General features: G+C 42.3%; 1 protein-coding gene across 1 annotated transcript in view; it reads right to left on the reverse strand.

The window, feature by feature from the left end:
- Window positions 1–1,152: 1,152 nt before the first annotated feature.
- SLC28A3 (solute carrier family 28 member 3) overlaps window positions 1,153–22,972 on the reverse strand; it is a 54,329-nt gene continuing 32,509 nt past the window's right edge. The window contains exons 6-18 of the mRNA XM_047097600.1: window positions 22,269–22,413; window positions 20,921–21,034; window positions 19,762–19,839; window positions 17,539–17,619; window positions 16,001–16,081; window positions 13,924–14,049; window positions 12,156–12,286; window positions 10,829–10,997; window positions 10,255–10,452; window positions 3,535–3,616; window positions 2,483–2,581; window positions 2,120–2,240; window positions 1,153–1,279 (exon numbers count right to left, since the gene is read on the reverse strand). Coding sequence (XP_046953556.1) covers window positions 1,153–1,279; window positions 2,120–2,240; window positions 2,483–2,581; window positions 3,535–3,616; window positions 10,255–10,452; window positions 10,829–10,997; window positions 12,156–12,286; window positions 13,924–14,049; window positions 16,001–16,081; window positions 17,539–17,619; window positions 19,762–19,839; window positions 20,921–21,034; window positions 22,269–22,413 — 1,552 coding nt within the window. The remainder of the gene's footprint in view (window positions 1,280–2,119; window positions 2,241–2,482; window positions 2,582–3,534; window positions 3,617–10,254; window positions 10,453–10,828; window positions 10,998–12,155; window positions 12,287–13,923; window positions 14,050–16,000; window positions 16,082–17,538; window positions 17,620–19,761; window positions 19,840–20,920; window positions 21,035–22,268; window positions 22,414–22,972) is intronic.

Genomic DNA, 22,972 nt, shown 5'->3' on the forward strand with positions numbered 1-22,972 from the left:
GAACCCATTAAGGTTCTTCTTTGATACTCAGTAAGCAACTTTGATGCTGATTCTTTCCTGGTTAATGGAAGTATTGGTGGAAGGGTTTCAATAACCAGGAATTATTCCTCTTCTCAAATGGTCCTTAAGTGGCCTTTTGAATGAAAGGTAGTGCCATTTTCCTGTGTTGTCACCAGTAACATAACCAAATTTATGCATGAGTAGGCTTTCAGTTACACTCTATAACATGTTGACACATTGAAGGGAAACATGGAAATCATGCATCCACATAGTATATCATGTTGTTTCTTCAAAATACTCACTATCCCTCCTGAGGACAGGATAATTCATCCATAACCATTGACATTGTGCTTGTCATATGATTAACTTCAGGTAATGGAAGGTAGTAGAAGTGAAGGGTTCTCCCTAGCAGAAAATTTAAGGGCCACCTTTCCCCCCTGTCCCAGTATACCCCACATAGTGGCTGCTCCTTTAGCCTGGGTTCTGGAAGTGAAGACAACATGAAATACAGCCCAAATCGACCCTCCATAAGCATATGGTGTGAGGGGAAAAATAAACTTGTAAGTCACCACGGTTTTTGGCTTATTTGTTATTACACCATAGTTTGGGGGTAAGCTGACTGGTCTAACTAAGCACATGGGATTTAAAACCTGGTTTTAGAACGGTCTAAATGTAATCCTGGTGCACTCTTGATTTCTGTAGGACCTCCCCAGGGCAGGCAATGACTGGGTGATAAACAATTCTCCATGTGAGATTCAAGGTCCAGGTGAATGCAGTGACCTCCCCTGAGATGTTTGAGAAGTGAGCCACTCTGGGTGTGGCTGAGCCATAGTCCCGTTGTCATGAGCAACCATTTATATCTGTATTCTGGTCAAACTATCATAAAATTCTAGGGTCAGAAAACATCTCTGGGACTGGAGACACATCTTGAGATATCATAGTGGTTGTCAGTGGGGAAGGGTTTGGGGAATGGAGGGCCGGAGAGGGGGATGATGCTGGAGATCTGCAGTGTTCATTCCTGTTTTTCTTCTTTCCAATGAAAGCTGATTCCATGATGGGAATTTCCATCTGTGAAGAACAGTTTTTCTTTTCCTCCCCAAAGTAGAAAATTCAGCAACTGTACCTAGAGTTTTGTTGGAGAAGTAGCTGAACTCAAAATGCATTAGGGATCCAACTGCAGTTCAGTGTTGGTGGAGTCAGCAATGTGCAGCAGCCCCTTAAAGAAGTCAAGGTGTGGTTTCCTCCTGGGATGACGTCACCAGGACCATTGACAATAGTGCTGGTGGAAAGTTGAATAAAACAGTTAGTTGAGTCTTTGAAGACAGAGACAGTAGATGAGCAGAAGATGACACATTAAAAGTAGCAAAGGGCAGGAAGCTGATTTCTTCCCTCACATTCAGGTTATGGTGGATTAAGGACAGAGGCACCAGAGAATTAGTTTTTGACTCTGAAATCCTGTTTGGCCTCAAGGATTCCCCCTCTGTCTTCCAGAATAAACAAAGAATCAATCCTCATAAAACACCTGAACCTTAAGAAGGGCACCTAGGATAGGGATATTGATTTTGCAGATAGAAACTATAGAGGGTGAGAGTGGCCAGTAAGGGTCACTGGTGGTCCGTCATGCACTGTAGCCCAACATCATCACTGTCACCATGTCGTCAGGACAGCCTGCACGGCTTGATCCCCTTGAAAGAGAGGCAGTACCAGCTAGCTAGTCAAGGGCATGGGCTCTGTGGGCAGAAAAACCTAAATTTTGTATCCTGATTGTCCTTACATTCATTTTGCTTGGGAAAGTGGTAGAGCCTTCCCCAGCCCCAATTTTATCAAACACTAAAAAGAGCAATAGTTCCTAACTTATGCTGTGGTTTCAAGGTTTAAGTGAGAGAATTCATACAAAGTGCCTGTCGCAAAGCTGGGGCATAAGAAATGCTTGCGCAGCACTAGCTAGTATTAGAGATCCTAGTCTTAGCTGAGAAATGTCAAAATGAAAGGTGGTTTAGAATTGCTGCACAAGCTCTCATTTTTAAACAGTTATAAAGTTATAAAAAGAAGTGGATTGCATCTTTAGGCCTAATATGTCTATTAATAATGGCAGAAGTTATAACCAAGAATACACTACCTGTTCAATAGACTTTGACAACAAGATACCACCTCAGTGGTGTTTGCAGGTGAACTGGAATTGAAGGCATTCTCCAAAATGAGATGGCAGTTGATGTCTACTGGGGTGCTGGAGAGCATCCCTGGAAGTGGAAAAGTGCCATTTATTTTATTAATTAATGTTACCGAGCCTTCCTTCTGCTCTTAGCTTCTCCACCATGCTCTGCACATTTCACTTGGCAATATGCTCGACAGCAGCTCTGCCTCTCAGCTTTCTGCGGTGGCATATGCTGCACATTTGGGTTGGAGGCATGCCCCCCCCCGCACCAAAAGCTGCCATTCTGTGGATTTGGGGAGATAGGACACAGAGGACGGCAGGCGGTACCTGCAATGCAGGCTGTCATGAAGCAGGCGACGGTCCCAGCGATCAGAGCTCTCACTGCCCCTGAGGCGATATCATGCTTTCTGGAAGGAGCCATGGATGCTGGGGAACATGAAAATATGAGATTAATGTTGAGATCGTTAATTAGAATTCCAAATACCCAGCCTCTGAGAACTGTTCTGAGGCTAGGCATGTCAGGTCAGTGACTTTTCTTTTTTTCCAAATTAGCTGGGAAAATCAAGATTCAAGAGCTTAGTGATGAATTAGCTGCATGTCCAGAGAAGTTCTCTGGCATGGGAGGAAGGGAAGAAACTTGTTCATACAAGAAGGCCCAGAGGCTTCCATTTTCTTTTTATTTTTTTTTAAGTTTACTTATTTATTTTTGAGAGAGAGAGTGAGATAGAGAGGAAAGGGGATGCAGAGAGAGAAGGAGGGAGAGAATCCCAACCAGTCTCTGGGCTGTCAGTGCAGAGCCCTACGCAGGCCTCAGACTCACAAACCGTGAGATCATGACCTGAGCCGAAATCAAGAGTTGGACGCTCAACTAACTGAGCCACCCAGGCACCCCAGACTCTTCCATTTTCTACAGAGGAAACAAGTCCTAAGTTTTATCCTAAATTTCACCATAGTATATGGAGGGCATGCAAGGCCAAACAAATTTCAAGGAAAGATCCAAAGATCTGCAACTCATCGTCACCATCTACTTCTGTGCAGACATCACTAACTATTCACAGCATTTTCCCACTTCCATTGGGCCTCAGAACCCTTCCTCACCTGGCCTATAGAAATCTACTGCAATTGGCATACAAAGTGGAACCTATCTCACCCCTGGGTGGAGAAGAACTTGTACATTTGGACAAATTCTTCCTGAGGTTGGCTTGGATATACATGGGAAAACTATATTGCAGAGCAGGGATAAAAAATGGACCCCAAAGGATTTATTCCTGTCCCAGGGCCTTTTTTTTCCCCTGACACAAATAATGTTACAGAGCAAGATGGATATTGAAAGTATGTTTATGTTACATACATTGTTGAAGTATATTCTTTTCACTTACTGAGTCCGCCGATCACTATTCCTAGGGAACCGAAATTAGCAAAGCCACAGAGAGCATAAGTGGCAATTGTCTCAGAACGAATCTGTAAATAAGCATAAACATATAGATGTATACATGGTGTGACCCAGCTTAGTAAATCTGATATCCTAACTAGGCTTCCTTTTCTGACGATGAAATCAATATTGCCGAGTAAATGTGCAGTGTGTGATGTCAAACACCTGTTGGTTTGTAGACTCTTTTTTTCCATTTCCCCTTGAATTTTGAGAGAGAGAAAGGGGCTGTGTGGATTCAGAGACTCTCTATAAAGGAGTTGGAATTGGTAGTCTTGGCCTCTACAAACGCTACTTTCTGCCCAATGATAACTTTTTTTTTAAGTTTATTTAGTTTGAGAGAGAGAGAGAGAGCAAGAGAGCACAGAAGGGTCAGAGAGAGAGAGAGGATCTCAAGCAGGCCACGCACTATCAGCATGGAGCCCAATGCAGGGCTAGAACTGGTGAAATGTGAGATCATGACTTGAGCCGAAGTCAGAAGCTTAAGTGACTGAGCCATCGAGGTGTCCCTGATGAAAACTTCTAATGTTCAGTATGACCTGGCCACCTGCTATAATGTGCCAGGCACAGTGGTAGCTACTGAAGATATAAAGTTGGTCCCAGGGACGCCTGGGTGGCTCAGTCGGTTAAGCGGCCGACTTCGGCTCAGGTCACGATCTCACACTCCGTGAGTTCGAGCCCTGCGTCGGGCTCTGTGCTGACCGCTCAGAGCCTGGAGCCTGTTTCAGATTCTGTGTCTCCCTCTCTCTCTGACCCTCCCCCGTTCATGCTCTGTCTCTCTCTGTCTCAAAAATAAATAAACGTTAAAAAAAAAATAAAGTTGGTCCCAGAAAATACTCACATTACATTTGTGAGACAAAGGACTTACTTAGAATGTATAAAGAGCTGTTATTATTTATTTATTTATTTATTTATTTATTTATTTATTTATTTTGAGAGAGAGAGGGAGAGAGAGGGAGTGAAAGAGAGAGAATTCCAAGCAGGCTCTGTCCTGTCAGCACAGAGTCCAATATGGGGCTTGAACTCATGAACCTTGAGATCGTGACCTGAGCCAAGATCAAGAGTCAGACATTCAACCAGCTGAGCCACCCTGGTACCCCAAGCTGTTATAATTTAATGAGAAGACAAGCACCCGATAAAAAACAGTTAAGGAGATTTCACAAAAGACATGTAAATGGTCAAAAAGCACGAGAAGATATTTGACATCATTAGTCACCAGGGAAATGCAAATCAAAACAATAAGATACCACTAAAATGGCTAAAAAAATTGGATAATACCAAGTGTTGATGGGGATGTGGAACAATTGGAAATCTTGTACATTGTTGGTGGGAATGTAACAGGACACAGCCTGTTTATAAAATACAAACATACTCGGCAGTTTCTATCAAGTTAATAGGCATAGCCTGTATGACCCAGTAATAACACTCTTTGGAATTTTCCCAGGAGAAATAAAAACATATGTCCACAAGAAGATTGTACGTGAGTGTTTATGGCAGCTGTATTCATAGCAGCTTCAAGCTGGAAGCAACCCAAAAGTCCTTCAACAGGCAAGTGGATCAACAAATTATGGATATCCCTAAGACAGAATACTACTCTGTGGTAGGAAGGAAAATAATGGATGCGTGAAACAAGATGAAGCGAGTCCATTTGTATGAAATTTTACAAGCAAAAGTAATCGAGAGTGAAAGAAGGGTCAGGCTGTCTGGGAATCAGGAGGTGGGTGGGGGTATTTTTGACTGCAACTTGCCAGGAGAGAAAATTCCTAGCTGTGATAGCAATGTTCTATATGTTCATTGTGGTTGTGGTTACACAGATGATACATTGATCAAAACTTGTATATACACCAAAAAAGGGCCTTTTTTGGTATGTGAATTATACTTCTGTGAAAAGGAATTATATTAATAAAATGGAAACTCACAGATATCTTAGGAGTTCCTTTCATGCTGGCTGTGGTAGCGTGCTTGCCTTTCTTTGGTCCCCAGCTCTAACCATCCCATAGGAATATTAGGTGCCCCTTTAGAAGTAGGAGAATGAATGAGTCCTTTCACAGGGCAGTAGGAAGATGGAAGGTAAATTCATAGAAGCGTGAACATAGCCCTCTGGCTCTATTCTGATAGCCAGGAGGTGCTGCTCAGGACAGATCATTCTTTCTCAGGTTGAGGGACTGACCACAGGACACTCAGAAGATTGAGTGGACTCTATGGTCCACCAGAAGGTCACCCAATCTGGCAAAGGCACCCACACAACTGAGGAAATTATTTTCTTTTCCAAAATCCTGAAAAATCTATGATTTGGTTTAAAGAACAGACCGGGAAAATACTACATTCAAAAGTAGTGGTGCCGGGGCGCCTGGGTGGCGCAGTCGGTTAAGCGTCCGACTTCAGCCAGGTCACGATCTCACGGTCCGTGGGTTCGAGCCCCGCGTCGGGCTCTGGGCTGATGGCCCAGAGCCTGGAGCCTGTTTCCGATTCCGTGTCTCCCTCTCTCTCTGCCCCTCCCCCGTTCATGCTCTGTCTCGCTCTGTCCCAAAAATAAAAATAAAAAACGTTTAAAAAAAAAAACAAAACAAAAAAAACAAAAGTAGTGGTGCCTTTTTATCCTCCACCCCCCACCTCCCCGACTAACTGGATTTTTTAAAGCTCACATTCAAGACTCAAGTGGTCATGGTAAATTTTTTGTTGATTATAAGGACCCTCTTCTCTTTCGTGGTTTCTGAGAATGCCTTTGTTGAAATTTTCAATCAGTGTGCATATTGCAGGCAGGAAAAAATATTTCAAGTATTTGAGCAGTCCGCTGTTTCCGGAAAAGCTCATTGTCATTCCCTGCTTTCTCTAGTGCTTTTCATTTAGTTCAATAAGCTTCAAAAACAGGCAGGCTTATTAAGAGACTGTGGGGAGGAAGATGGCACAAAGTGCTTGAGATTCCTCTTTCCTCTTTTTGGAGATCTGTGGGAAGGGGATACACAGATGTGGCCATGTAAGGTTTTAAAATAAGAGGAAAAGGAGGCTGAAACGATTCCACTTTGCCTTCCCCCATAAATGTGCAAGATTACGTGATGGGAAGAGCTGCACTGGGAAAATAATAATGCATCATGCAGTTCTTGCACATGAGCAGAGATAACATACGTGCAAGGACAGTCATTGCATTACTTCCAATGGCAGAAAATGGATAACAGTGTCCATCAACAAGGGACTGGTTAAATTAAATAATGGTGTGTTCATACCATAGACTACTATTTCACAGACACTGATGGGGAAAGGGATCTGAGACAGGTTATTATGTGCAAAGAGCAAGTTTAAGAACAATGAGCGTTATGGTTACAGGGAGAAGAGCTGAGTGGCAGAGATATAGGGGGGTGACTTCCTTTTCCTTTTCACCTTTTTGTGCCTTTTGAATTCTGTATGATGGTATGTATAAATTAAGTGTAGACAAATAAATATACAAAGTATTAAACATTTTTTTAAATTTACATCCAAGTTAGTTAACATATAATGCAACAATGATTTCCTTAATGCTTCTTACCCATTTAGCCCATCCCCTCTCCCACAACCCCTCCAGCAACCCTCTGTTTGCTCTCTGTATTTAAGAGTCTCTTATGTTTTATCCCCCTCCCTGTTTTTATATTAGTTTTGCTTCCCTTCCCTTGTGTTTGTCTGTTTTGTATCTTAAATTCATCATATGAGTGAAGTCATATGATATTTGTCTTTCTCTGACTAATTTCGCTTAGCATAATACCCTCTAGTTCCATCCACGTAGTTACAAATGGCAAGATTTCATTGTTTTTGATTGCCGAGTAATACTCCATTGTATATATATACCATATCTTCTTTAGCCGTTCATTCGTCTATGGATGGGCTCTTTCCATACTTTGGCTATTGTTGATAGTGCTGCTATAAACATTGGGGTGCATGTGTCCCTTTGAAACAGCATACCTGTATCCCTTGGATAAATACCTACTAGTGCAGTTGCTGGGTCATAGGGTAGTTCTATTTTTACTTTTTTGAGGAACCTCCATACTGTTTTCCAGAGTGACCGCACCAGTTTGCATTCCCACCAGCAGCGCAAAGTTGTTAATGTTAGCTATTCTGACAGGTGTGAGGGGGTAGCTCATTGTGGGTTTGATTTGTATTTCCCTGATGATGAGTGATGTTAAGCATTTTTTCATGTGTCGGTTGTCCATCTGGATGTCTTCTTTGGAGAAGTGTCTATTCATGTCTTTTGCCCATTTCTTCACTGGATTATTTATTTTTTGGGTGTTGAGTTTGATAAGTTCTTTATAGGTTTTGGATACTAACCCTTTATCTGATATGTCATTTGCAGATATCTTCTTCCATTCCATCGTTTGCCTTTTAGTTTTGCTGATTGTTTCCTTTGCTGTGCAGAAGCTTTTTATTTTGATGAGGTGCTAATAGTTCATTTTTGCTTTTGTTTCCCTTGCCTCTGGAGATGGGTTGAGTAAGAAGTTGCTGTGGGGCCAAGGTCAAAGAGGCTTTTGCCTGCTTTCTCCTCGAGGATTTTGATGGCTTCCTGTCTTACATTTAGGTCTTTCATCCATTTTGTGTTTATTTTTGTGCATGGTATAAGAAAGTGGTCCAGGTTCATTTTTCTGCATGTCGCTGTCCAGTTTTCCCAGCACCACTTGCTGAAGAGACTGTCTTTATTCCATTGGATATTCTTTCCTGCTTTGTCAAAGATTAGTTAGTCATATGTTTGTGGGTCCATTTCTGGGTTCTCTATTCTGTTCCACTGATCTGAGTCTGTTTTTATGCCACAAAGTATTACTTTTATTTTGGGAAAGAAAAGATGATGGGGTAAGGAAGAGCTCATTTTGCAGATGACATGCTATGTACATATTCTGACCTGGACAACACTGGGTTTTGCTTCAGGGACCCAGATCTTACGCTTCAGTCATGTGTTGCCTTTTCCAGGAGATGCTGTGACATCCCCACTGCTTGTTGGTTGGTAAACAAAAACTGCAGGGACTCATCCCCATTTTGTCAACCGGAAATAAGAAATGGGAAAAAACAAAATGCTTTTGCCATTATGACTCGACAGTAGCAGAAGCTACTGAATTCCTGTCTCCAGATCTCTCCTGTGGGTCGGACTCTGGTGGGGGCTCACCCTCAACCCAAATCAGCTCTACTGTTGTGTCTCTGTTCTCTTAATAACTGTTCACAAGCCCGCTCAGTACTGCTGGGATCGTGAGCTTGCTCAGCTCATGAACAAAACTACTTTCTTCTGGCAACTGACAGTTGGGGATGGAAAGCAATTCACTTAATTTAGCCTATTGTTTACTTTTGGCGCGGAAGCACACTGGTTTGTGGCGGCATCCAAACAATGACGACATTTCGCCAAGCTGCACTGCATGGCCAGTTGAAGAACAGACATTGAAAAACAGGAGACCTACAGAGCCACTGTATCCGATGTGTGGGTCAAACGACCTGGACCATAAAACACAGATCAGTACTCCCCTGGAGTGGGCAGTTCCATTTGTGTAGTATATGTGAGTAAATTTGCATGTTTGGTCCTTTGCTGGGGGATGGTAGTGTTGTTCAGTGGCAGGCAATTTCAGAGCCTTCGGCTGCATGATTTTCCTCCTCTTTCCTTTTAAAGCCGAATACAGGCCTAGAACCTTAATTACAAGTGGCTTTTAAAAATTTTAATTTTGTTTTTTAATATTTACTTATTTTTTAGAGAGAGAGGCAGAGTGAGAGTGGGAGACACAGAATCCAAAACAGACTCCAGGCTCTGAGCTGTCAGCACAGGGCGTGTATCAGGGCTCGAACCCACAAACCATGAGATCCTGACCTGAGCCAAAGTTGGACGCTGAACCGACTGAGCCAGCCAGGTGCCCCACAAGTGGCTTGTTTCAATGAGTAATGGCGGTGGTCAGAAGTGTCCACCATTTCCCTAAGACTTTCCACGTGTGTCACAATTCTGTTCTTCAGGAAAGTAAACATTGGAGATGTGGCTATATAATATGACCTAAGTAATGGCTTCCCCTGAGTTCCCTTAGCCCTTCCAAGGCCAAGTGGACATGACCATCTCCTTACAGCCTATTGACCTGAAGTCCTGACACCATTACAGGATGTTTATCTCCAAAGTTCAGACCACTTCCCAAGATTTTCTCTTCCCTCATCCACTTGTGTCTCACTACTTCTTTAAGATGTCCAGGGACTGTCTTGCATTTGGGCAGTTCCTCAGAGTTCATAGAATTTCAAAAGCTGGAAGGAAGAGACTTTCAAGATGATTAGACTATGACCCCATGAGGGCAGATGCCTTAGTACTCCTTCCCTCAGTGCATAGCTGCATTGCAGATAGGAGGCATATGGCAAATATTTGTTGATTGATTGATTCCAGTCCCAGTTCATATGACTCTATGTTAGGATCCACAGCTCTCAAAAGTAAATGATCACAGTCGTAAGGATTAGCTGTGTTTCTCTACACACACACACACACACACACACACACACACACACACACATGGATTAGTTCAACGCCATTGAAAATTATGAGGTACTATGTTCACTATGAGCCCATGAGATCAGAGACTGTTTTGTCCTCTGTTGTATCCCCAAGTGCCTATCTTGATACACAGAAGCACTAGTACTGTTCGATGAGTGTATGTATGTGATGAAGAAGTATTGAGAAATCAAAGCATTTACTCACCGACATATATTGCTGCACACCATTCACAAATTTGGGTCCAGCCTCTTTTCTTAAGTTGATCAATTTTGAGAGGTGTTCATAAGCCACAAATTCATTGAAAAATGTCTTATAGCCTATGAGCTTGGCAACCATAAAGCTGTCTTGCCAGTCCACTCCCATCATGAAGGAAAAGGGCATGAAGATGTAGGAGCATATTATCTATAAAACCCCAAAATAGATATTTTATTAGAATGGTGATTTGTTTCTGGTTATTCTGCCTTACGCTTGTGATAAGATCCCCCACCCCTGCTGCTGTGTCTCCTTTAAGCACAGAAATCCCTTCACATTGTCTGACCTATCTCTATCCATTAGGAGTCAAGGTCGGCATTGGTAACCTGGATTCCTGGCATGAGGTCAGGAGAGAATGGCTGTATGTTGGGGGAAGGAGGGTGATAGGGGGTGGCAGATACATGACAGGCATGTGCATTATGTAAGTATACTATAGGTTGTTAGGGAAGGCAATTCACAAACCTATTTTATTTTTAAACACATATAGGCAGAAACAAAATGGAGAAGAGACATGATAGAATTATACCTCAAAACTCAGTTGTGGGTAGTCAAACATGTTTCCAAACCAGGACAGGGCTGCATTCAAAAAAGACAACAGGGCCAGGAAGGCAATCAAGTTCACAGCTATGTTTGCCACTAGGGAGATGGATGAGGATGCTCCCTGCGTTGCAGCTTCTAGGAGGTTCCTTGAATCACTTTATTAAAAAATAGCAATTCCAGAATTACCCAGGTGTTGTCAGCGGACGGACATCACAGGTGTAGAAATGGCACGATCAGAGCTCACTTGTTTGGACAAACTCTCAGGCTCATGCCTGGGTCAAAGTACTCTTCTAAATTCCATGAAATCATGATGGCATTTATAATTGCTGAATGTAGGTGATGGGTATATGGGTGTCTAACTGTTATACTACTCTGTTAATGGGGGGAGGATTTATAGTTAAAAATCTGTGAAAAGATAAAAATATTGTAGATTTAAAAATTGTATGAAGGTAGCTACTAGAAAATATTTATAAAATATTCACAGTATAAAAACTAATAATTCGAGGAAGGCCTGAATATCCATGACCTCATTTAAGAAATGGAATATCACCATCACCTTTGAGTGCCTCTGCTTCCTTAATCTCATTCTCTTCCCTTTAATCTCAGAGGTACCTGGCTCCCTAGAAATTGCTCATCATTCCCCTTCTTTTTATTTTTCCTACATCATTTTATGCCTAAATAATATGCTGTGTATATTTACACATTTACTAACTTTATAAGTGGAATCACACATATTCACTATGTGTATTCTTTGACAACTTGCTTGTCACTCATGGTTCTGACTGTCCCTACATACAGACAAGGAATGAATCTCAGCAACATGTTCATTGGTGGATTCTGTCATTTAATTAAATTCTTTTGACTATCCTAAATCCCTTTGTCTTTTTCAGCCCCTTTTCTTTCTTTTGCACAGGGCAAAAGAGAATGAATTGAAGAGGGGTTAAAGATACTTATACCACACCTTAATTCTCCTTGTTATATAAGAAACTTCCAGAAATGGTTGTCCCATGTCTTTCCAATGGTCTTAAGTCTGGGCTCAATAAACATATATATTTAAAATGAAATATCTACATTGCACAGTTAAGGAAATGTATTGACATTCAAATATTTGGGAAGTTTTTCAAGAATTAAAAAGAGATTTTTGTGGAAGTCTAGTGAAGTCTAATAGTCACTGGGAAATTAAATTCACTTTAATACCATAATTCGCTGTGCTCTCCGATTAGCAACCTTTTGCTGTATTTTGAATTTGGACCCCCTTCCCCCCACCCCCAACTACCCAGCTTGTATTAAGTAGGTGAATGCATCCCACTTACCCACTTTCCATTTTCATGGCATTCTGGAGGGTTATTTTAGGTGTTTCTCTCTCAGGCCAAAAGAGTTTAGCCACAGCCAATGATGCAGGTGCGGACATGACTGAGGCAGTTAACAAGTGGGAGGCTGAAACCTGTGATTTCAGGAGAAAGGAGACCAACTGAGGTGTAGTCTTTCTGTTGTGTTCGGAATGAAAATGGCCTGAAAGGCTTACAAGAGAAGAGAAGGGCAGGAATTGAGCCTATGCCAGTAAAGGGTTTCTTTGGAGGCTTGGAAACACTCAGTGAGCAAAGTCGGCATGACCTTGGAGAGTCAGAGGGGGAAGGGAGGAATTTGTGTTAATTGACCACATCCTTTGGGGAGAAGCATAAAACCGAAATCCAATCATTTCAGAATAGAATTAATCCTGTGTTGTAAGAACTTCCAAAGAAGATTCCTCTACCTCTCTGTTGACCTTTTGAATGTTTAAATAGTCCCTAAAGCCCATATTTCACTACATCATCAGTGCAGATAGGGGAAATATCTGGGGATGCAGGCATGGATAGATCCCTCTCTGTCTTCCTTTTGCTTTCCTGAAATCCTTGGTACCTTTATACCAGATTCATTTATCCAGAGTCCCTTTAATCTGTAAGTTATTTTGTTTTTGCATTCTCTTCCTCGTATTTTCAGAATTCTAGAATCCATACATCCCTCCCCGCTCCTGTTCCATCCTGCACATTTTTGCTGGCAGCATTCCTACGGTTGTGGCAGAGTGGACCATCCAGGGATTCAGTAGAACTGCTATTCTAAGATCACTTTCACCCTTTTTCGCTTCCCTGTCCCTGTTGGTTGGCTCTCTGAGGCCTGGATGAAATGGAGGAAAAAAAGCCCATCTATCTTATAGGAAGTATAAGTCACCTGGGTCACAAAGCTGCATGTTCTTCCATTTCTCCACTTATAAGCCACATGGCTTATAAGCTCTGTGCTTGGGACACATGCATCAGTTGTGTTCTGCAGCCCTATGCCACAGACCACCAGCTCTCAAACTGGCTGTCAATAATATAATATATATTAATATAGTAATAGTTATATTAATTAATTATTAATATATTAATTATTATATTAATACTAATTATATTAATTAATATATTAATATATTAATATATATTAAGAGATTCTGGTTTAATTACTCTGTGGTATGGGCCTGGGCATCAGATGGTTCTAATGTGCAGAAAGGTTTGAGACCCACTGCACTAGCCACAGGTCAGAAAACTTTCTCTATGAAGGGCCAGAGAGTAAACATTTTTGGCTTTTTCGGGCCACAGCTACTCAACTCTGTAGCATGAAAGCTGCCAAAGAGAAGTGAAGAGAAGTAGCTGGTTTCCTGTCAAACTTTAGTTACCAAAAAAGGGAGCAATCGAGTTTGTCCCAGGGGCCATACCTTGCTGACCTCTGGTCTACACTGCCTTTACTAGAGACAGTAATAGGGTTTTTTGTTGTTGTTGTTTTTACATATTTGAATGTTCAGCCAAAATAAGCTCATAATATGATTTCATTCTGCCACATTCGGATATAATGCACGTTTAGGTGGCAGGGTTTTGAAAGTGAAGCCACAAAGCTCCTCAGGGTCTCTCCATTCAAATGCCAAAGGAACCACGACCAAATATTCAGCAAAAAGGACACTCTTTTGGCCTCCTTATCCAGCAGCAGTGGTAGAGAAAACACAGAAACAACAGCAGCAAAGAAAGAAGAGGTTGAATTTTCCATAAATTTATCTTCAAACATTCTTACCCCGAAAGAAATGTATGCACCTAACACACTTCCAGCAATGGTAGAGAACCCAGCGGTCATGATTGCATGGAGTTCAGACTTGGTGATGTGTGGTAAGTAGGGTCGGACCAGCAGTGGAGACTCCGTCTGGAACAAAGTGAGACCAGGTTAAACGTCCCCTTTTAAATCTTAGGAAGGTGTTCCAATCTACTCAAGATTCCATTTTCTAAAGCAGTATTTCTAAGAGTGAGCCACAGACCAGCTCCATCAACATCACCTGGGAACTTGTCAGACATGCAAATTCTCAGACTCAATCGCTTCAGCAACGCTGAGAATGGGATGAGCAATTGTGTGTGAACAAGCCTTCCAGGTGGTTCTGAGGCATGCTCATTTGAGAACCCATACCATCGATGTCTGGGTCATTGAACTCTGTCAGTGTGCATATAGAGTTATGTGTGAGGTTTGCAAAGTTTGCAAGGCCAATTCATATACGGCCCCCAACAACCTAGGATTGGAGTCTGATGGCCAGGTACATTTTTCTAAGGTTGGAACACTATTGCCCAAGTAACTGTGCCCTGCTCTTCTGAACTGGTGATTTCCAAGTCACTGTGATCTCCCATCTTCCAGCTTCATTATGACAGACCATAAACCTCTTTGCTTAAACCACAGGGAAGTAGAGACACAAGTATAAAAAAAAATACGAGCAATAGCAAGGGCAGGTGCCCACAGGCGCTTTCCTAGTTGAAATTCAGAGGCCCCACTCTTCCCCATGGGTGGAAAGGAATTAGAGAGGGTGTAGTTGTAAAGGCTTGAATCCCATTAAGGAGGACAGACAGCCCACAATGTAGGGCTCTCCATAAATAATAGCTGTACTTCTAGCATATTAAGTATAACATTGAGCACCACAGAAGCATGTGTGCAATTTTACAATTTTCCCCTCATTATTTGTAATTGTTCCGTAAGATTGAATGTATTGAGCTTCACTTCATGGACTAAATAGAAACTCAGTACATGAGTCCTCTGACCCCGCAGGTAGGAGTAATCAAGTCAAGATGGTGTTCTAATTAGTCCTGAGAGATTTTATGACTATAATTATAATAATTTCAACTCCTAGGGAAGGAAGTCTGGGCCCTGCCCTAAAGACTATACTCCAGGCTAGCACGCTGGGCTTACCAATAAGGCTCAGCCTGCCTGGAACAATTCTAAGCCTCAGACTTGGAGCCATGCACTTCTCTGGGTGACTTGCTCTTTGCTTCAAATCCAATTTCCTTCGGTAGCTGTGCTGGCAAGCATTCATACTTTGGTTCCTGAGTGTGTCATTCCATTTTTCCCAAAGCCACACACCCTGAGCATTGAGGATGATTACCATATCTTACTTATTCTCCCCATAGAAATGCTGCTGTTTTCAAGGACACCCCCTAGCAGCATACTTCCTTGCTTAAATGGGCTTCAGGCAAAACACTTATCCATGTGATGGATCAGAAGGATGAGAATGCTTTTGCTCATCAGCATTTTTCTTCAGGCCCAGCCAAGACAGACTGTTGGCCAGTTCAGACAAGTTGAGAATAAACTCAAGTATTCATACAGCTGCACGGTTATTGGTGAAAAGTCTTTCTTGGTCTCTTTCATTACCACAAGCATTATACCACAGAATGTGAGGCTCCCTGTTACATGTTTGCAGCTTCAGAATAAGTGGTGAACTCCACAGGAGTGGTGTGACCTGTTAGCCTCTGAAGGGTGGATCAGAGACCTCAACAATTCAATTAATTCAGAAAAGATTGGTTGAGAACGGGAGGAGCCCAGTGCTTTGCTAATTCGATAAAATGATTTTCCATCTTTCTTCTCCATACACTTTCAAGAACCCAAATTTTACACTAGTGCACTGGGACACTTGGAAGGGATCATTCTCGTACACTCTTTTTTCTCGCTGGAATCTGGACATTGTCAATGCTGAGGGCTCCTTATTTTGACACCCTTCTGCTGACACATAAAAAAAAATAACACCAGTATATTTATAATATTATATTTCTTACTCTAATTTCTGGTAAGAGTATCCATTTCAACAGGTGTTTTGTTTTGTTTTGAGATTACAACTTACCTGTCCAACAAATATATTGCCAGCAGCAACTACAGATTCAATAGGAGATGATCCCATAGTAACTAGCATTACCCATCCAACCTGAAAAGAGATAAGGGACAAAGTCAGTGAAGAGTTGCTTGTATACACAAAACTTCAAAGTAGGGATGAAAATCTTTGGAGGAAAATGCCTTCAACAATTGTTGGCAGGCCAGTGATGGTGCTAAGTATGAGTATATCTTATCTAGAGTTTACAGAGTGGGCCCATCAAATCCTCCTATTTGAGTGGTAAGGCTGAGTCATTGTATTTGCCTTGAATTTATACATTCACTATAGAAACAAATCTGTACTGAAACACTGTATGAGAATAATAAATTCTAATAATTGCTTACATTCTTGACAGGCTTTACTGCATTCCAAGCACTGTTTTAAGCTCTTGATCCATGTAATGCATTTAATTATCATAATACCCCTTTGACGGAGGTCCTATAATTATGGCCATTTTATAGAAAAGGAATCTGAGGCATAGAACAGTTTAGTTGTTTTGTCTAAGATCACCCAGCTAATAAGTAGTGGGATGAGGTTTGGCCCTTTCTACTTAACTCTCAAATGAACATGGTTTATGGTCCTGCTTCTCTACTGACCCTTCCAACTAGAGACTGTGGTGCCCACCTCAGGATGGAAACTTCCTGTTGCATTCTCTCCTTCCTTTCTGCTTAGACATGAGCACAATAATGCTGCGTGTTCAGGTCAGCAATCAGAAAATCACGGGTCCTGGCACACTCTTGCTGACATTCTGGATTCTGCTGGTGTTCTGTTGCTTTCTCTCTCTCTCTCTCTCTCTCTCTCTCTCTCTCTCTCTCTCTTTCTCCCTTCTTACCTCCCTCTCTTTTATTTATTTACAAGGATCAAAGGAGGGCAATGGCTGTGCCCAAACTCTGTATGCACTGCCCCGTTTTTGTGTGTGCATTTGAACTAACTTGCAAATTTCCTCCTGTTGCAATTTAACACAAGTGTAGAACTGATGCTGGGGTGGCAGAAATGAGGTGAAATTTTCAGACCTTGTGTGTGTGTGTGTGTGGGTGTGTGTGTGTGCTTATAAAACTTCCTCAGAAACAAAAAGTAGCTTCTCTCTTCTTGCTTTGATCCTGTAGCCACTCCTAGACCAGGAGTCTCCACTTTTGCAACGTCCTGAGGATAAGCAGGGATTCTGTGTAAGGCACAGGGTAGACAGCCAGGACGAAGGAAGGATGCTGTTCTCTCCACAGGTGTCAGCTCTGCTGGAGTCAATTATTTGGCTAAAGAAGTAATTACTGAGGTTTTATGAAGATAGCCGGTAATCACTAGCTGCAAGTCAAAGCCCCATTAGAAATCCCCAAGATAAAATTCCCTCTGTGGCTACATGTAAGATTTTTTGGTTTGGGTCTAATACCTTGGGGTGGAGGGGTGGTGGTGGTGGATCTTGGCACAAAGAGAAAGGCACTTTGGAAAATCCTGGATAAAAGGCATCTAAGACTTTGTCCCTGAAAGAAGAAGCCAGTCCCTTCAAGACCCAGTACCTTTCTAATGATCCACTGCATCAACCCGAGGTAGTAGAGCATGGACATGACCGTGCTGAAGAAAACCACGATTGGCAGGACCTGGGGGTGAGATGGGGGTTTGAGAGCAATCCAGGGTTGATGTTGCCTCAGTTGTGTTAGTTAAGTTTCAGATCAGGTCTCTTTTCTGCCTCCCTCTCCCCAACCCTGCCCCACCTGGAAACATCATAAAACTACTAGAAACTCCTCTTGAACTTTTGACTAAATGAACTAAATGACACTTGAATGAACTAAATGACACATTTAGTTCACTCCTCTTGAACTAAATGACACTTTTCTCAGGCAGCTTCCCCATCTACAATCTTTTATTTGAATTTGCTCTGGATCAGCTTGAGGATATTTTATAGGAAGCTTGTTTGTTTGTTTCTTGGCAATGATGAGCTGCTGTTACTTCAGTTTCTCAGAGAAGGAATGAAGTTCGATGAAGGGGTAGTTTGTAATAACTAGATCCACACACTGAGGGCCACTGGCAGATATTCTTGAAGTTCTGATATTAAATAGCCTCATTAGCAGAGAATCCTGGTCGAAACAGAGTGTGAGCAGCCTCAGATCTTTATTTGTAGAAGTTGCACAGACCAGATACAGCATGGTGGGTGCTTACCCAAACTGCCTCCCGTAGGGTAAGCATTCATTCACTTAGCTCTGAAGAGAATAATTATTGTACTCATGGAGTTTTTGAACCGCTAAAAAATAAACTTTGGAAATTGTTTATTGCATGATATCACAAGCGTCTTTTTCTGAACCCTATTTCCCTGAAGCTCTTTGGGTGCCTTCAAGATAGCCTGTTTCTACAGTGAGCAGTTTCCACCCTGCAGAGAACACACAGAGCTGTGGGCTGGGTCCCCCCACACTCCTACCCCTCTGTAACCCTTCTCCTCTGTTCCCCAGCTAAATGGCCAGGGACATACTGCCACCAAAGGCACAGAATGACTGAGGACAATTTGTACAGGATCTGATCTAGAAAAATTTATTAATAATATATATCAAAAGACATTTTGTGCCATTATGCAGAGCTCAGTCACTTCTGTGCTTTTATTGGCTTTAATGGGCAAGCAGTGCCTTCCTGAAAGCTTCGGGGAATTCAAGGAGCTTATCTTTTGAATGTTCCCACAGGGATTCTGCTTTGGCTGGGAGGACAGAGGCCACCTCTCTGGGGGAGAGGGAGGTGGTGGGTGCATGGGTGGGTAGGTAAAGTCTAAAGACACTGGTGTAGTCTGGGCATCAAGGTATGCCTTCCTTGTGACTTTCTTTTTCCAATTCTGGGTTCAATTCATGATATGAGCATATTTCTGTCTCAGTTTGTAAACACTTGGTCTTTGGGAGATGGCTTTGTCATCTTAGCAACCAAAGTGTCAAATCAGCATTTAAAAAAAACAAAACTCAGCAATTAAAAAAAAGATTCAGCATAAAAGTTGGCCTAACTGAAGATGGGGTAGTTTGGAGGTAAACTTAGAGACCCTAAGTGAGAAAACAATTTAGATGTGTAGGAACAATAACACCACAACAAAGAATGCTGAAGGCAAAGCCAAATTTATCTTTCTGACTCATCAACAAGTATTTGTAGGGGCTTCGCTAGGGACAGTGAGATTCCTGGGGCTTGTGGGAGCACTGGCAGGCCAGGTTGCCTTTCCCTTGGAGAATAATGTCCCTCCTTTGGTTGGGAGAAGGCCCAGCCTCCAGGCTTGCAGTACTGAAGGAAAGACACAAAAGGTTTAGCACGGAGATGGCTCTGGAAGAACAGAGGTTGATATGAGTGAGCAACTGTCTCTTTTTGGGAAACGGGGTTCCGGAGCACAAGGCTGTCTCTGATCCCTGGCCTGGAAGCTATCAGTGGCCATATGCCTGTTCATTGCCAGGTACCAAATGTTCTTTTCCCTGATGCTTCAGATGCTGTTACCCCATATGATTTCTCAAAAGTATCTCAGGCAATGCTATGAGCCCCCTCAAAGGTTTTTGTATATTTCTAGATGTTTCCCTCAGTGCTATAGTAACAAAGTAAAATGTTTACAATCCACTGACTTCAGATAAAATCAGATAAATTGAAAAAGGTGGTGATGTGCTATCCATGTAGGACATGCCCAGCAGGTATATATCTGGTTTCGGGTCAGATTCTATTGGAACATCTGCAAAGATTGAGAAGCTACTGACAAGGAAGTAATACTTAGAAAAGGGGTTTAGCTTTACCTTAAATGCAAAGAAGTGGTCTGCATATGTCTCACCAAAGACAAATTCAGCCCCAGCATTAGTATACTCCAAGAAGGTCTGAGTTAAAGAAAGGAAAAGGGCACATGATCATTACAACCATGAAACTGGTGGTTACAGTCCACAGGACCTCCCAGGCTCTGCAGAAGGGGAGCCCAGCAAACTTGCTGGATAGAGGTGGAAAGTAAATTTTTACAACCTTTCTCCCCCTCCAGTGGATGGCATGGAAGTGTATTTTTTTTTAATGTTTAAAAAATAAAATAAAGTAAAAGGGGCGCCTGGATGGCTCAGTCGGTTAAGCATCTGACTTTGGCTCCGGTCATGATCTCGCAGTTCATGGGTTCGAGCCCCACATTGGGCTCTGTGCTGACAGCGCAGAGCCTACAGCCTGCTTTGGATTCTGTCTTCCTCTCTCTCTGCCCCTCCCCTGCTCACGGTCTGTCTCTTTCTGTCTCAAAAATAAATAAACATTAAAAAAATTAAAAAAAATAAAATGTTTATATATTTGTTTTTGAGAGAGAGAGAGAGAGAGAGAGAGAGAGAGAGCGAGCCAGCAGGGTGGGGGGCAGAGAGAGAGAGGGAGACAGAATCCCAAGCAGGCTCTGTGTTGTTGAGATAGAGCCTGACGCGGGGCTCAAACTCATGAACTGTGAGATCATGACCTGAGCCGAAACCTAGAGTCGGATGCTTACGTGACTGAGCCACCCAGGTGTCCTAGGAAGTGTATTTTTGAACTATACCTGAATACAGATTTCCTGTCACTTGTGACATTTAATGTGACTCCAGGATACTCAAAGGAACCAGGTGTGGCAATTTGTTCCAGCAAGTCATAGATGGGACATAGGTGGCACTAGCTATCACTCCATGCAAAGAAAGCTTGTTTCTCTATTTGTGGAACCATCTTAGAAGTGTGACACCCCTGGGCCAGGATGAAGGGGCAATCAGGATGGGGAGTGATGTAGTGGATGATTGGGCGAGGGACAACTGTAATATTAATAAACTAGACAGATTAACATATTCTACACAAAAATGTGGGTCAACTAATGCAGACAAATAAACCTATTTCTGACATGTCTTGAGGATTATATCCAAATGTTAAAAAAGAATTTACAAGCAAGGTGTTCATTTAAACCCAACTTACTTGAACTTGTTTACCCAACCAATCGAAAGCCATAAATCCAGGTTCAGTCCTTAGGATTAAGAGCCCAAGAAGAAACTGTAACCCAATTCCCCAAAAGACAGGCCTCCAGTAAACCTATGCAGAAAGATGAAGAGATAGGTGTCACTAGAAAATGAATGGCTAAGCTCAGCATAAACACCCAGAGGATTACTATTTCCTCGGAAGCTTCTCACACATGGCCTGTGATCCATCTTTGAGAGGCCAAAGCACTTGTGAGCAGAGAATCATGTCCCCAGATCTTGGCGCTGCATTCCATCATCCCAATCCTGAGTTCGAAGACTTCAGTCTCCGGAAGGTATGCAATTATCATTATATCACGACAAAATGACTTAGACACAAAGAGTAGTCTTAGAAGGACAATCAAAGGAGGAAGAAAGGATCTGGCCCTCTTAGTTGTGCTATAAATGTGAGAGACATATAATTATTTCTCCTGTCTGGAAAATGGAAAGGCAGAGCATGACTTCTCTGTGTGCCCAAGGTTTGTTCATCTGACAATTTGTAAGTGAATTAAGTGAAATTCCTCCCTGTTGAGGGGCTCTCATTTCACTGTAAAAGGAACCAATTAACTCTAATGCAGACCCAGGGAGTACAGCAGTAATGGACAATCATCTGCCTTCATTTTTGGTGCAGAGACGAGTGGGCTGCCGAGAACTGAAGAACTGGAGGCAGACCAATCAGCGGCGATGCTGACCCTAGCAGGGCAAGGACTTTGGATCTTATTACGTGACCTTCTTCTCAGGCCAACCTTTCAGCCAGTAAAGTCTTCCGGAGTTTGCCATTCTGAGTCATGTGTGAAAGCCTGGATATCTCCAAATTCTTGCCCATTTAACGGGTTACAGGCTGTCAGAATGAGGATAGGGATTGAATTCAGTGGGAACAAATCTGGTCTGTTTAAGGACAGATTTTTGCAGTAAAATAACCTAAATTGCAAGTGGAAATATGATAAACTACAGAATCCAATGGTAGAATATTAGATTATTTACTGGTCCGGGGAGATCGGGATCAAAACAGATGAATTTTCTTAGCATGTTTGATGGAGGGAGGTGGAGGACACGAGTAGAAATTAGACTTGACAGGAGAGAACACCTCACTGGTGGTGTAACTGGAAAATTACTGAGAATTAAAAATGAGAGAGTACTAGTACTAAGCAAGTTCAGGAAGGAAGGTGCCCTAGCCACTTAAAAGAGCATAACAAGGTAAGACTAATATTGAATAACAGTGAAATTCTCTCACACTCATTATTTTGAGCAATTTAGACATGAGGGAAAAAAAGAGGGAAAAAGCTGAAAAAGATTGATTTCATACTTACTTTGGTTGGGTGCTTGGAAAATATAAATACCAGGATAATGTACATTATGAGCCCACCAAAGGACACCAGCTGCTGTTGACCCAGGTTGGCGGTGTCCAAGATGAGCCAGAATATAACACCCAGAATCAGTAAGCTCCAAATCACCCTAAGAAAATTGGAAAGGGGGCATCAGCATCGTTTGCTCTGCTAACTTGAAAATCTTAAGATCAGACTTAAACTATTAAACAAAAAATTTATTAAGAGTAACACCCTGGCACCAGGAAGTTATGCTTCTAGACATGGCACAAACCCTCTTTGGTTGTGGCTATCAAGGCAGATAGCCAAAAATTAAGCACTGGATTAAGCACATTCCAAAACTCTTGGGCTCTTCATTCGTTCAAGATCATACAAAGGGGTCAGAGATGAGAAAGGGTGTTTAGAGAGGGAAGTCTAGTGGTTTCTTTGGGAGATCTTCTGTGAGTTCTCATGTCCATTTTGGGAGATGGGAGAGATGTAACCTTCTGCCCTTTAGGGGAGAACTTGAAATGTGCTCTCTGAAGTTGGAGGACTTCAGCTGAACCTCACAGAATAAGTTGGACTTTAGGAAGGGTTATGACTCCTTGGCGGATCTAGTGGGCATGACAAGTTTGACTCACAGCTTGGATGGCAGAGCCAGAAAGTGTGCTGTGTTGGGATTGAACAGTCCTACGTTGTTAGGTCAAGGA

Source organism: Lynx rufus, unplaced genomic scaffold (genome assembly GCF_022079265.1).
Source record: "Lynx rufus isolate CCGP_SWC_20201006 ecotype Redwood Valley unplaced genomic scaffold, mLynRuf1.p SCAF_10, whole genome shotgun sequence".
Classification (NCBI taxonomy): Eukaryota; Metazoa; Chordata; class Mammalia; order Carnivora; family Felidae; genus Lynx; species Lynx rufus.